Source organism: Pseudorca crassidens, chromosome 16, assembly GCF_039906515.1.
Source record: "Pseudorca crassidens isolate mPseCra1 chromosome 16, mPseCra1.hap1, whole genome shotgun sequence".
Lineage (NCBI taxonomy): Eukaryota > Metazoa > Chordata > Mammalia > Artiodactyla > Delphinidae > Pseudorca > Pseudorca crassidens.
Genome location: NC_090311.1, coordinates 19,206,263 through 19,221,040, shown reverse-complemented (window position 1 = coordinate 19,221,040; position 14,778 = coordinate 19,206,263). Strand labels below are relative to the sequence as shown.

The 14,778-nt window shown below is 49.9% G+C and overlaps 1 protein-coding gene across 4 annotated transcripts in view; it reads left to right on the top strand.

The window, feature by feature from the left end:
- Nucleotides 1-14,778, top strand: part of RBM20 (RNA binding motif protein 20) — a 216,924-nt gene that overhangs the window by 183,514 nt on the left and 18,632 nt on the right. For all 4 annotated transcript variants that reach the window (XM_067709437.1, XM_067709434.1, XM_067709435.1 and 1 more), the window contains exons 8-12: nucleotides 522-601; nucleotides 2,659-3,307; nucleotides 9,929-10,033; nucleotides 11,418-12,078; nucleotides 13,620-13,754. In XM_067709437.1, coding sequence (XP_067565538.1) covers nucleotides 522-601; nucleotides 2,659-3,307; nucleotides 9,929-10,033; nucleotides 11,418-12,078; nucleotides 13,620-13,754 — 1,630 coding nt within the window. The remainder of the gene's footprint in view (nucleotides 1-521; nucleotides 602-2,658; nucleotides 3,308-9,928; nucleotides 10,034-11,417; nucleotides 12,079-13,619; nucleotides 13,755-14,778) is intronic.

Genomic DNA, 14,778 nt, shown 5'->3' with positions numbered 1-14,778 from the left:
GCACAACCCCAGGAGTCACCGTAGAACACAATGTGGCTGGCGGCTGGAACTGTGCCAGGCAGAACTCTGCCTCAATGACCTCTCTGGGTCTCAGTTTCCTCAGGTGTAAAATGTGGAGGCTGCATGTTAGTGATCTTCAAGTCTCTTTCCAAGTTATAATGCCTTCCTCCCTCCCGCCCTCTTTCCCTTCCTTCCTTTCACATTTTAGATATTTGCTTTTATTTGGAAGGAGGTGGGAGGTGGGTATTAACAAATGCTGCTTTTTCCCAGCATGTGGGTGGTGAGCCTCAGGCTCCTTCCTTCCCAGCTCAAGGGATGCCACGTGCCCTGGACCACGCAGCCCCACCACCATTCGGCATTATGGTCATACTCTTCATCCTCTGGATTAAACTTTTTCTTCCCCTAAAAAGGCACTTTTCCCCCTTTGGTGGACAGGGCAATGAACCCAAGTCCTAGCTGCTTCCTTCTGGTGTTTGCAAGACCATCTCTGGTCTGATGGTGACCCCTCTGACTTTGCCTAGAAACCTGGGAAAGCCGTGGCTGCCATCATCCAGGACATCCATTCCCAGAGGGAGAGGGACATGTTCCGGGAAGCAGACAGGTGAGGCCCAGTCTCAGGTCTCAGGGCAGATTCTGCGTCATTGGAACATTCTCCCCTTTCTCTTTCTCAGGGGTATTTGAGTCACTCTGTGCTCTGCCCTTGCCTCTGCCCTGTCCATCAGCCTCTCTGGGCCCTATATTTCCATGTGCCTGATGGAACGCATCAGTCCAGTCCAGTGCTCAGGTTAAACCTCAGAAAAGTTCAAGATGCTAAGCTTCCCCTCAGCTGCGCCTCCTTTGTTGTCAAGGAGTATAGGAGGGGATCTGCTGATATACAGCTCTCAAGGGCAAATGTACACTCTGCTAAAACAGCCTGAAAGTGTGTCTGTGTGTTGTGTGTGTTGTGCATGTGTGTTTGGTGTGTGTTGTGGTTGTACTGTGTGGTGTGTTGTGTATGTGTGTGTTTGGTGTGTGGTGTGTGGTTGTACTGTGTGTGTGTTGTGTTTGGTGTGTGTGTGTGTTTGTATTGTGTGTTGTGTGGTTGTATTGTGTATGTGGTGTGTTTGTGTGTGGTGTGTTCTGTGTGTGTTTAGTGTGTGTAGTGTGGCTGTATTGTGTGTGTGTTGTGTTTGGGGTGTGTGTGTTTGGTGTGTGTTGTGTGGTTGTATTGTGCGTGTGGTGTGTGTAGTGTGTTTGGTGTGTGTGGTGTGTGGTTGTATTGTGTGGTGTGTGTGTTTGGTGTGTGTTGTGTTGTAGTGTGTGTGGTGTGTGTATGTGGTACATATGTGGGTGTATGTGTGTGGTGTGTATGTGTGGTGTGGGTGTATGTGTGGTGTGTGTGTCTTCTGTTTAAAGCCAGCCCTTGATTTTTCTTGAGCTGAATGTAGGTGTAGAAACATCCATGACCTGACCAGTCATTTACTCTGAACATCGAGTACAGTCACATTTCCAACTCATTTCTCCCAGCTGAAGTTGTGACCCTGCCAAGCCCGGGCTACAAGTTCACCACTGTCACTGCCCTATGGAGACAGTCCCTGCAGAGGCCACTGTGGAAAAAGCAGGAGCGGCACCTGGCCGGCACATTCTGTGGCTCTTACCCAGGGCTTCCGCAGATGGCACCCTAACCTCGCTGCAGAGGGCCCGGCCCAGGCTGCTTCCCCACTGGAGGTCAAGGCTGGTCCCAGTGAGCCACGTCTCTTGTCCCCTGGTCAGTGAGGACTGCGTGGTTTTCCTGTATTTGGGAACCAAATGAAAGTTGCCTGTCCTTTTAGAATGTCAGGTGGATGACTCAGTTGACCTGCTTAATAACAACCTGTGTGTGTGTGTGTGTGTGTGTGTGTGTGTGTGTGTGTGTGTATCTTTGTATGTAGCTGTTTCAAGTTTGGGATTTTTGTTCGTCTGTTTGTTTTTAATATTATAGTTGTTTGGGTTTTTAAAAGACTGTGAAGCCACACCGTGACCCTGCAGTTCTGTGGTAGAGTCGGGGTGCAGGTGACCAAGAGGTCTTGCTCTGAACCCTATACAGGCTGGGGTCTTTTTCTGTGTTTCTGTTTCTTCATCTGATACATGAGCAGGTCAGGGCTCTAAGGATTCTTCCAACCCCAAAATGCCTTCCTAGAAAAATGGAACCCAATAGGTGGCCTTTATTTCGGTAGAGGCCAGGTGGAGGGGCGGCTTCAGTCTCATAGTCAAGAGGTCGGCTGATTGAACCCCGGGGTTAGGCAGTCTTGCCTACCAGGCTGGACCAGGGCAACTCGGCGCACCCCGCCCCCGCCCACCAGGAGAGTCTCCTCCTCCCTGAGCGTAGCTCATTTCCAAGAGGAAGAGAGCTGGGGTGAGCCAGAACAGGCCAATTTTTCATCCCAGTTCCCAGGAGCAGAATGAGTAAAGGGGCAGAAAGCCCCCAGGACTGTGCTCAGGGAAAATCCCTCCCAGAAGCCTGGAGGGAGGAAAAGCTTGTTCCTGGACCTTTCTGTGCGCTCTGCGCAGTTGTGGTGAAGCGTGTTATGGCCAGGTGGGGTCACGCGCACAGTATGTCTGTTGCAGAGACGGGGTGTATCTGGGGATGGAGGCTGAGGAAGGTGCAGATTCTAAAACGGCTCCTTTGCTCCCTCACAGATACGGCCCAGAAAGGCCGAGATCTCGAAGTCCGGTGAGCCGGTCATTGTCCCCGAGGTCCCACACTCCGAGCTTCACCTCTTGCAGCTCTTCTCACAGCCCCCCAGGCCCCTCTCGGGCTGACTGGGGCAGCGGCCGAGACTCGTGGGAGCACTCGCCCTACGCCAGGAGGGAGGAAGAGCGAGGCCCGGTCCCCTGGAGGGAGAACGGGGAGGACAAGAGGGACAGGATGGACACGTGGGCGCATGACCGCAAACAGTACCCCCGGCAACTGGACAAGGCCGAGTTAGATGAACGGCTGGAAGGAGGGAGGGGCTACCGAGAAAGGCACCCGAGGTCTGGGTCCCCCAACCTGCTCCACTCCGCGTCGGGATACAAAAGCCGAGAAGACGGCTACTACCGCAAAGAGTCCAAGGGCAAATCGGACAAGTATCTGAAGCAGCAGCAGGATGTCCCTGGGAGGTCCAGGAGGAAAGATGAGGCCAGGCTGCGGGAAGGCAGACATGCCCCCCCTGACGGCTCGGGCAGGGAAGACGGGCTGGAACCGAAGGGCACCAAGTCGAAGCAGAGTGAGAAAACCAGAACCAAGAGACCTGATAGAGACCAAGACGGAGCTGATAGTAAAGAAAGCAAAATGACAGAGAATGAGGTAATAATGTAATCCCTTCCGCCAGGTAAGGAGAGGCAGGTCCCACGGGAGAATACTATTAATAGAATGGTGATGAACGTTTATTGAGTGAATGAAAGATTTACTGAATGTTTACTCTGTACCAGGCACTGTGCTAAACACTTTATCTCAATTTAATCCTCACGGCAAGCCTATGAGGTAATACTAGTAATGATACTATCATTGCTATAGATGAGGAAACCGAGGCACAGAGAGTTTAAGTTAGTTGCCCAAGGACATACAGTCAGGAAATGGTGGAGCTGGAATGGTGATCTGGCTCCACAGCACCCTGCTGCCTTTACTAGAAATTAGGCAGCGACGTGATGCAAAGTCCTTCTATTTTGTCTGTTTGTCTAGAGTGGAACGGCCCTGAGGTGTTTGTACCCACAGACCGTGCCGGGGGAGATTAGACCTTTGGTTCGCTCCATCCTCTCTCCTGCCGAAAACGTCTACCAGTGTTGGAGCTTCGATGAGAGGTGGTAAAGGAGAAGCAGCCACCACCCATTCAGTGATACTGGGCACCCAGGGCTTGATGTGTTTCTCTAGACCCAGTCCACAGTGTTTTCCTTCCACTGGAATAAAAATGCTCAGTAGCTGGCTGGCACCTTTCATCCAAGTGCTTCAGCCAGGGCTCACAACGTGCTGCACGACTTCAGTTCACACAGGGGGTCACAAGGAGGACTCTGGGTACCAGGTTTATACTCTAGTTTGGCTTGCGCTTCTTTCTTGCCAGAGCCGCCTGCATTTAAGTAGGAGTGGGATGGTGGAGGTTGGCGAGGAGGTGGGGGTGGCCTGCATAAAGAATCCACTTAAAAAATCCTACATGCGGGCTTCCCTGGTGGCGCAGTGGTTGAGAGTCTGCCTGCCGATGCAGGGGACACGGGTTCGTGCCCCGGTCCGGGAAGATCCCACATGCCGTGGAGCAGCTGGGCCCGTGAGCTGTGCGTCTGGAGCCTGTGCTCCGTAACGGGAGAGGCCACAACAGTGAGAGGCCCGCGTACCGCAAAAAGAAAAAAAAAAAATCCTACGTGCATATCTTCTAGTCTGACCCAGGAGCTGTTGACAATGACTAAGTCCAAATAAGAATCCCAGGCCTCAACTCCATGAACACTGAAGGGCCGTGCTTTGGCCACGACTTTATTCCTACATGCATTGCCGGGGGGTGTGCTAGGCACAGGGGTTCAAAGATGAGTAGGAAGTAGTCATGTTATGGCAGAGATTAAGTTCTAGTGGTGGAAGCTAACCTACAAAAATAATTTACATACAGTGGGGCCCCTGCTGGAGTCAAGTGGACAGTCAGCTCTGCACAGGAGAGAAGGAGAGCTGCACAGAGGAGGTGGCATTTGAGCTGGACATCGAAAGTGGGGAAAAAGGCAGTATGGGAAGCAGCAAGGGCAAAAGTGAGAAAGGAAGACTTTTTTTATTGCTGATTTATAATATATGAGTTTCAGGTTTACAACGTAGTGATTTGCTATTTTATAGATTACACTTCATTTAAAGTTATTATAAAATATTGGCTGTATTCCCTGTGCTTTACAATATATCCTTGTTGCTTACTTATTTTATACATAGCAGTTTATACCCCTTAATCCCCTACCCCTATCTTGACCCTCCCACCTTCCCAGTCCCTACTGGTAACTACTCTTTTGTTCTCTGTATCTGTGAGTTCTTTTCTGTTTTGTTATATTCATTCATTTTATTTTTTAGATTCCACATATAAGTGATAACATACAGTACTTGTCTTTCTCTGTCTGACTTATTTCACTAAACATAATTCTCCCCGGGTCTATCTATGTTGTTGCAAATGGCGTTTTATTTCATTCTTTTTTACGGCCGAGTAATACTCCAGGTTCTTCATAACAGGGAAGACTGTTTTGAAGAACCTGGAGATACTCAACGTGGCTGTACCTTTAGGGCATATTGAAGGGTAATGTTTTTAAGAAGTAAAATCATGGCTCTCATACAAACATAAAATGAATACATGTCAAAGGTATTGTTTAACTCATTAATTAATGAGGGAACCAGTAAGATGTGAAAGGCTGTTCAGAGGAGAATCCAAAGAGCAGGCATATAGAGGCACTCAGTAATGCTGAGGTGAATTTGCTAATAGATGTGAAACTGGCCTCTTCTGTGGGAATCAGTGGCATCTCCAGCAGATAAAGTTCCTTCGCATCTCTATGAACAAGAATCATTTGTACTATTATCACATTTCTGCAGTTTACAAAGTTGTGAAATAGCTCAGTTCAAGCTAATGAAAGGTGCAGACTCCGATAGAATCAAGTACCCTGGAAGGGTGCTAGACAAATGCCCAGCCTTCCATTGGAAGGACTCCCAGCAATCTTTTTTGCCCATCTCAAAGTCTGCCACAACTTCCCCTGGCAGAGCAGGGGAAGCACAGGAGATGAGATTAGGGAAGTGGGTGGGGTGGGCCCATGAAGGACCTCTTGTTTGTACTTGAACTGGATCCAGAGAAGCTGTGAACTAGTGGATGTTTTTAAGAAGAGTGTCTATGCTCGGAGGTGTCCAAGGGGCTGGTGATGGGTCAGTACCTTGAGAAAAGAAGGAAAGAGAGTGAGAGTTAGCAGGGCCTCAAGGCCTCATACACATACCACCAGTCTGGAACCCTCTGTCCCCCATGGCAAAGGGGCGGAGCTGCCCCTTTGCCCTCCTACCCACACTTCTGAGACTCTTTGGTAACTTCTCCTGTTGTACCCACCCTACTTTCACTGGTTTGCACAACATTGCTCATTCATGGTGACGCATGCTGTGGACCATCCCAAGAGCCCCTGATGCAAAAAAAGCTTCCCAGAAAGGCCCCGTGGGTTTCCCCACAATTCTGTCCTTCTAGTAGGTTCCGCCTCTAATAGCCCTAGAGTGGGGTCAGTAGGGACTTGTTGGGGTCCCCAGCAGATTGTTTCTGTGGGTTTGGAGCCAGGCAGCCAATACCATTTGATGGAATAACAGCAGAACAAAGAGTTTTCCTCACTGATCTCAAACTTCTCATCACAATCTTGAAAACAACCTAGAACCCACAGGGTTGCTCCAGGAGTCCGAGAACAGGCAGTGACTAAACTTGGGGAATGAAGGCAGCAGGGCTGCGGACAGGGTCCCTGCCTTTCTTATGATATACCAGGCACCTCCCACCACAGGGCCTTTGCACATGTTCCCCTGCCTGGGAGCTCCTCCCCCACCAAAGTCCATGTGGCTCCCTACTCACTGTCGCAGTCTCCAACGTTTATTCTTGGCCACCACATAAAATCACAACATCCCAACCCACTTCTTTTCCTTCCCTGCTTTCTTTTTCTCGGTGGCATCTGTCTCCTTCTGACCTATCCCCTAATGTCTTTATTTATTTTATTTAGAGTCTGCTCTCCCTCCCAACCCTCCCCTACCCCCATCCCCCATGTAACCTCCATGAGGGCAGGAATTTTTGTCTGCTGTGCTCACTGCCCTGCCCCCAGCTCCTAGATTAGGGTTTGGCCCAGAGTGGGCATTCAATAAGTATTTGTTGAAGGAATGAATGACTGAACCCAGACTCTGGAGGTAGAGGCCTGGCATCTGAGAACCAAGTCACACCCTGTTCTTCTCAGCCTCAGTTTTCTTGTTTGTGAAATGGGTGTGATCACAAGGCTGCTGTAGGACTTTAACAAGCTTGTGCTCACGGGAAACCCTGGGAGATTCTGGAGAGAGTGCCCAGTGCTGGGGAAGCCAGTGTGTGCGCTGCTCAGTGTTTCTGGGTGGCCACAGCCAGACATGAGGCCCAGCCCTGACCATGAGACCAGAGGTAAAAGAAAGAAGTCAAGTCACTGAATAGGGAGACTTGGAAAGAAGCGCTCCCCCACTTTCCTGGAAGGGGCATCAGGGTTTACAGAACCAGGTGCCTAGAGAAGGGAAGCCAGGCAGCATGATTGAAGCCAAGGTGGAGAGCTGGGACCGTGGTGGACCAAGCAGGAGGTACCTGTCTGCTGGGGCAGCCACTGATCAGCTCCATTCTGTGGCTGCCATTCAGGCACAGCTGCCCTGTGTTGTCAGATTTCCCATTTCTTAGAGCAAGACCAAAGTCCAGATGCAGGTATCTGTATGAAATTTCCCACGTTTTAGAAACTGTATAGAACAAAACATGTCTGTGGGCCAGATGGAGCCCCAGGTGTCCCCAGAATGCAGCCCCCAGTATAAACAATCCCTAGGAGACAGAAATAGCAAACCCACTTATGTTCAGTTCAAAGCCCAGACAGAGACCCAAGCATGCTGGGAGGCAGGTGTGTACTTGTTATTCACTCCACCCTCTCCTACCTGTCTCCATTCTTGTACTGACCAGTGTTCGTGGAGCACCTAGCACTGGGGCTGCAGTTGTGAGCCAAAGCTAAAATGACTCTTGATTTCATGGAGCTCATGGTCTAATGAAAAGCATGCTAATCAAATAATTCCTTAAATGAGTACACGAGTGTGAGTGTGAAGTGCTAAGGAGATGGAGGATACAGTGCTCTTAGTGCCGGTAAGCAGGGGTCCCCTAACCTCTGGTTAGGAACCCGGCTGCACAGCAGGAGGTGAGTGGCGGGCAGGCGAGCAAAGCTTCACCTGCGGCTCCCGTCACTGGTGTTACCGCCTGAGCCATCCCCCGCCCCCCCATCCCTCCCCGTCCATGGAAAAACTGTCTTCCACGAAACCAGTCCCTGGTGCCGAAAAGGTTGGGGACCACTGCCTGTAACGAATCAGAGGCTCTCCTTGGTTAGGATGTGCGGCTGCTGGGATTGAAAGGAAAGGTGGGTATTTACTGGGTGAAGCAAAGGGGAAGAGAACGAAATGTTCAAGCAAGAAGGTGCAGTGAGGATATGATAGATTTTGCATTTTGGAGTCATCATTCCTCATCGCCTCGGGGAGAATACACTTGGGAGGGGGCTACAGAGCAGAAGTGGAAGACCACCTAGGAGGTGGTTTAGCAGTAACCCCAGCCCTGTGGTGGCAGCCCTGCTTGCAGCAGTTGGGACCTAACACATTGCTCCCTGAGCTGCTTGGTGGCGGGATGGGATGAGTGCCTTGGTTGCATTTGTCTGTTCCCTGTAAGCTGCTGTCACCTGGAAATGCTCCCAGGGCCAGGGGTGCGCTGAAAGGCACTGCTCTATCTCCTTTGCCTGCAGGGAGGGAGAGCAGGTCCGCCTGGCGGGGGGCTTTTGGCGGCCAGGCTGTCCCTGCCTCTCCCAGCTTGAACTGGAGGGAGTCTCTTTACTGTGTTGACCTGGGCGTGTGCTGCCGGAAGTGCCTGGGAAGGGTAAGGGCTATTTATTTTGACAAGGGAGGGCCATGGATAATTTATTCAGGAAGACAAAAATAAAGAAGAGGGGTCCCCTGTTGGTAGAAGCTCTGGATTCTGAGGGCTAAAAAGGCATTTGGAGCTGCTTTGAGCTCAGGTCGGCTCAGAAGGCTGGAGCAGAGCTTCCGCTCTGAACACCGGAAAGAGCAAAGACTCGAGGATTTAAACCGTCTTCTCCTGTCCCATAACAACTGGTTAAACCCGTCAGCCCTGAGCTCCTGCCCCGGCTGCCTCCTTGTCGGCAAAGACGGGTGTGTCTTCTCTTAAGAAATCAGAGCGAGAGTGGTTTACTTTGAGCCAACCTCGGCCAAAATTGTCGAGCAAATGCAACTTCCTCCCAAGAATGCCAAGGAACAGTGACTGATTTGGTGGCCAGAGTTTGTCGTGGGAGAACGTCCTCCTCAACCTTCTGAAATGGGAATTGGCAAACTTTTTCTACAAAACACCAGAGAGTAACTATTTTAGGCATATGGGCCACGAGGCAAAATTGAGGATATTATGTAGCTAATATGATACAAGCATTTAACATACAGCCATTTAGACACATGAGAAGCATTGTTAATTCGCAGACTGTACTAAAAAGAGGAACTGAATCAGATTTGGCTTGAGGACTATAGTTGGCTGACCCCTGTTTTCAAGGCTGGTCAGAGACCCTAATTCTCAAAGCAAACATCTGCTTTCAGTTGTTCAATTTCCCAGACATGAGTACTAGTGTGAGGGACTTAATCTGAGGGAGGGAATAGGAGGAAGGAAGACGGGGCGGGATTGCTAGTTGGGGCTATAGCTCTACGACAGAGATAAGGCAAAAGAGAGGTGAGAGGGGCCCTGATTGGGTGACAACACCCTTCCTACCCATAAGTGGCCTGGAGGTGATTTTTTTTATGGCTAAGACTGATCTGTTGGTGAGGTGTCACCATGATGGTTGTGAACCCCAGGGTCGGTTCCCCCTTGGCCCCTTTACTCACCCTCACTGTCTACAGATTATACAGCTGCAAAAAGTACCCAGTTTGCCAGGGACGTCTGCCTCCCTAAAGCTGTGAAGACATTTCTGTGCCTCCGTTTGTGTGACCTTGAACAAGTTACTTAACCTCTCTGAGCCTCAGTTTCCCCATCTATATAATGAAGATGATAATAGCACCTGCCTCTGAGGGGTTCTGTGAGGATAAAGGAAGTGATGTGTGTGAAACACATCCGACAGCATTAGCTGTGCTCAGTAGTGTTGTTTTCCTCTTGGCGTGCCCTCTGCCACTTCTCACTGTTGACTTGATTTGTTCTGCTCTTCCTTTGGTAAGGCTGAAAAAGAGGAACAGGACAGCATGGAAGAGAGCCCCCTGCATCTGGGCAGGCAGGAGAAAGAAACAGAGTCCTCTGATGCAGCGAACACAAAGGCAAGGAAGGTAAAGTTTGTCCCAGATGCTGGCAGTGTAGCCGCATCAACACAGCAGCCACTGGGCTCCAAGTCACAGGCATCCCCATCCTGCCGGGTGATGACCTGCTTGCTGCATGGGATGTGCCTGAGACCCCACCAGCGGGTCTGTGAATGAAGCCAGCACTTCTTGGAGGAATGGCTTTGCCTGGGATCCTTGCACAGTCTTTATTGAGGAAATCTTTACCACATGCCTGGGCTCTGCCTCAGTCTTCAGTAACTTGGCTGCGCTTATAAGAGAAAACATGTGCCCAAAAAAGACTCAGGCTTCAGAGCCAGGCTCCCAAAACAGGCAGCTGCCTTGGGAGGGGCTGGAGGAGGAAGGGGGCTTTGGGTACTCAAGCTGGGGTCCTGAACCTCAGCAGGCCCTGACCTTGGGATTAACAAAACATCTACCGTGCTTGTAAAGATTATTTTACTTAATTAAAATGAAAAACCCAGTTACAGGGCTGGGGCTGCCACAGCAAAAAGAAGTGTCCTTGGAACGTGGCCAGCTTCGTGCCTTTCCGGCCAGGAGAGGCAGAGAGATGAGTATCGCTGGCAGGGAAACTGATCTCCTAAAGCTAGCTGCTGGGTCCATGGGCTGCTGGGGAAGCAAGGGGAAAGTTTCAGGAGGGGCCAAGTTTGAGCCATGGCTACGGAGGGTTGCACCCTTGCTGGGAGAGGTTGTTTGGGAGAATTTTGTAGGGACTTTGCTGCACTTAACATTTAGTGATGCCCTACTTGCAAGGAAATAGCTCCAGAAAGTTGATGCGTGTAGCGCTTACAACTCAATCATTCATTTGTTCAAAAACTATTTATTTTTCAGAATTAAAAAAAATAAAATTTCCAGAAATTGATCAGAAAAAGATGAGCAGAGATTGATATCTATTAATAGGAAGCAGGCTACGTAACTTTCATTGGAATCCTACATGGGCATTAACAGTTAAGGTGTAGATGTAGGTCCGATGATATAGAAACACCTCTAAGCCACATTACTGAATAAAAATGTGTTGCCCACTAAAACAACAACAAAACAAAACAAAAGAAAAAAACTATTTATTGAGCACCTACTATATACCAGGAGTTGAAATTCTTTGTCCACTTGGTGGGTTAAACATTAAGGGCTTATTCCAACTCCTGTGCTGTTCGGAGCCTCATCCTAGGGATAAATCAATGATGAGAGACTTCTCATCACGCATCACAGTGACTTACAGCTCCTAATTACCCAGTAAATGATCCCAGGTAGGAGTAAGATTGCTCAGCATCTTTCTGGTTTGAGGGGTCCTGTGGTCAAGGTTTGCACCCTCTTCTGGTTAAATACCAAGACCCATTCCTCAGCCACCCTCTGACCTCCATTCCTCATTTGTATTCAGGAGCAAGATTCGGAAAGTGGAAGTGAGGCAGAGGGGGAGAGCTGGTGCCCCACGAACATGGAGGAGCTGGTTACAGTGGATGAGGTGGGGGAGGAAGAAGATTTTATCATGGAACCGGACATCCCAGAACTGGAGGAAACTGTGCCCATCGAACAGAAGGACACAATCTGTCCAGAGATATGTCCCTGTGTGACAACCACCTTAGACCTGGACTTAACCAAAGAGTTCACCAAGGAGGGAGTCAAGACCGTAGGTAAGGAGGCTGCGGAAATCAGCCTCGAGTCGCCCAAAGAACTGCCGTCTGCTTCCGTGAGCTGCCCGAGTGACGTGGACGTGGAAACGCCTGGCCTAAATCTGGATGTTGAGCGGAAGCCAGCTGAATGCGAGACGGGCCTCACACTGGAGGGCTCAGATTGCTACGAGATGCAGGCAAAGGGAGCAGAGAGCTCAGATGTTCGTCTGGCCCCAACACTCCAGCAAATGTCTTCCCCCAGGCCAGCAGAGGAGAGGGCCTGGCAGCCTGGCCCCTTTCTTGATGACTGTAAGGCCAGGGGGACCCTGGAAGATGGGGCTGGTGAAGGCAGCCCCTTGGAGGAGAAAGCCAGCCCCCTCACCGAAACAGACCTCCAAAGCCAGGCTTGCCACGGAGTGTCGACCCAGGGTAACTACCTCCTTTTTCTCCTGTGCGGTTGGGTTGATCGGACCACTGCTTCCCTAGAGCAGCGTGTGGGCGTGTGCAGGCTGGAACGAACAGAAGTAAGGCTTCAGCCAGCCTGAAAGCTGGTGCAGAAGGCAAGCTTAACAGCCTGGCTAAATTGTTAGAGCTTTTAGGCAATTGGTGTAAAGGAAGTCGGATAGGTGGCCACACGTTTCTGAGAAGCGAGCTCAGATAGGACGGACTTCTCTGAATATACGGGATCCCAGATGGACTGTGCCAACTAAATTAGCAAATGTTTGGAGTTATCAAAGGAGCTTTGGTTCCTAAGGATCGGCAAGCAGCTTCTCTTGCCTGCACCACCGAGGACCACCCAGGCCGTTGTTTCTGTGAGGCCTGAGTGAGGGGGCGGGAGCGTGGGAGGCCGAGGAAGGAACGGGCAGAGGGAAGAATGAGGGGCTCACGAAGGGGCATGGCCGGTTCCCATTCTCACCACCTCAGACCCACTTTTCTCCAGCGTCTGACAGTGAAGCAAGACTTGTCCCGGGAGCTCCTCCACCTCCAGTGGAGGTGATGTGTGTCTGTGCCTGGCACTGTGACATCATGAAAGACAGAGTTTAAAATAGGCTAAGCCCTGTCTTCTGTGCCAAGTGGAAACTAAACATCCATCAAGGACTGTGGGGGAGGGGAGAGTAGTCCTCAATTTTCTCTCAATGAAAATAGCTAGAAATGCATTTTGCAGAAAGCCTGCAGCATTCCAGAGTTTGAAGTCAGGGGGATAAGAGTCGAGGGCAGAAAATATAGAGGAAAGGCTTAAAAATAAACATGTCAACCCAGTGCTCTGTGGTTGGCACGAGCTGGTAGGCGGGCTTGGACTTCCCTCCATGTCAAGCTGACCTGAGCTATTTTTCACCTGTGTGGATCTGAGTCTCCATGGAAACGCTGCTGTGAGCCGCCTTGTTGCTAGAGAAACACTGAGGCCTGGGCTGTGTCTACAGAAGGCAAGAATAAAGGAGCGAAGTGTTCACCTTGCTCTGATCGAACCCCTTGTATTTTGCGGTATAGGTCTCGACATGCACTGGTGTTAATGGCTTATTAGCTTAGCCAGTGTTTGGAGTTCATATTTAATAACACTGCTCGACAGGCTTGGGGTGAGAATGGCATTGCCTTTTCTGCCCGCCTCAGTGCTTCTGTGGACATCAGCACAATTTTTGCACTTCAATAATTCTTCTGCCTGCAGAGATGGAGTTGTTACTGAACCGGGGACACGGGGATAGATCATCCCAACCGAAGGCAGCAGCAGCCCATCCCCCCACAGACCTGATGCTGCTGCTTGCCAAGTTTTCTTGCGTGTGGCATTCTTTTGGCAGCGGAAAAAGCTCTTTGTTATAGCACTTTGGTTCTAATTAGCAGCCCTGGCCTAGTCTCACGTTATTAAGCAGCACAAGGGACTGTTTCCCATCACACAGCGCGAGGAGTACAATTGCAGGGATTCTTTGAGGCATGTTGTGTTTCATTACCGCTTTGCCCTGGCTCATGTTTTGCAGATAACTCCAGGTACATGGAAATGAAATCTCTGGACGTGAGGTCACTGGAATACGCTGAAGTGGAGCTGAAACAGCCCCTTTCTTTGCCTTCCTGGGAACCTGAGGATGTGTTCAGTGAACTTAGCATTCCTCTAGGTGGGTGAAATACACAGTCCTTCCTGAGAATTTGGCTCCAGGAAAGGATAGTCCTGTAATAACATCTAAGAGCTCGAGAGGGCTTTTTGTCATTTTGTTGTCTTTCGTGTCTGATGCAATTACCTAGATGTGCGTGCTGCCTTAAAGTTTCTTGAAATGTCAGTCTCCCACGGTAGACCAGATACCTCATGGGGCCAGACAGCACTGCCCTGGGAGCCAGAGCAGAGACTTGTTTTCCCTGTCAGGAAATGCTTTATTCCTGACCATACAGCCCTTATTCAGCCAGGGAAGCAGAGGCCAGCAGCTGCCGTAAAGCCAATAGCTGACTCACTTTGTTATACAGCAGAAACCAACACAACATTGTAAAGCAATTATACTCCAATAAGGATGTTAAAAAAAAAGAAACTCACCTCTTCTGCTAAGGTCTTCCCTGCCCTCCTGGCCCCAGCCCTTCTCAAAACAACGCTGCATTGTTTTCTCTTTGAGAGACCGGCTTCTCTGAGCCATAGATGCTGAATAGACTGCGTCTTGGGCAGACCCAATATAGTTGATAGAAGAGCACTGAACAGAGACGTGGGCCCCTGTCCTTCCCATGCTGGGTAACTCAAACAAGTCATACCCAGGAATGTTTTGGGGTTTTTTTTTTCCAGTCACTGCAAGTCCTTTATTAACAAGTCAATTAGCCCCCGAGGGGCTAGTCAACATGGAGGCTCACCCTTTCCATCAAGTTTCCTTTTCATCTGCTTTAAAACATTTCATTCTGTTTCCAGTCCTCCAAGTGCGCCATTTAGTCAGATTCGAAGAGCAAACTTTCTTTTTTTTTAAAGGATGAGTTTGCTGCATAGCGTCCAGTATGCTCCAGGACAAAAACTAAAAAAAGCAAATACACACTGACCTTAGAATGAACTAAGATGATTGCCAGAAGGCCCTGGGTTTTTTTAATGTTGGAAAATAGTTGCAAAGGCTGCCTTTCAGGAAAAAGGTGCCAGACAGTTCATTTATGCACTGACTTAGTCAGCAGCCC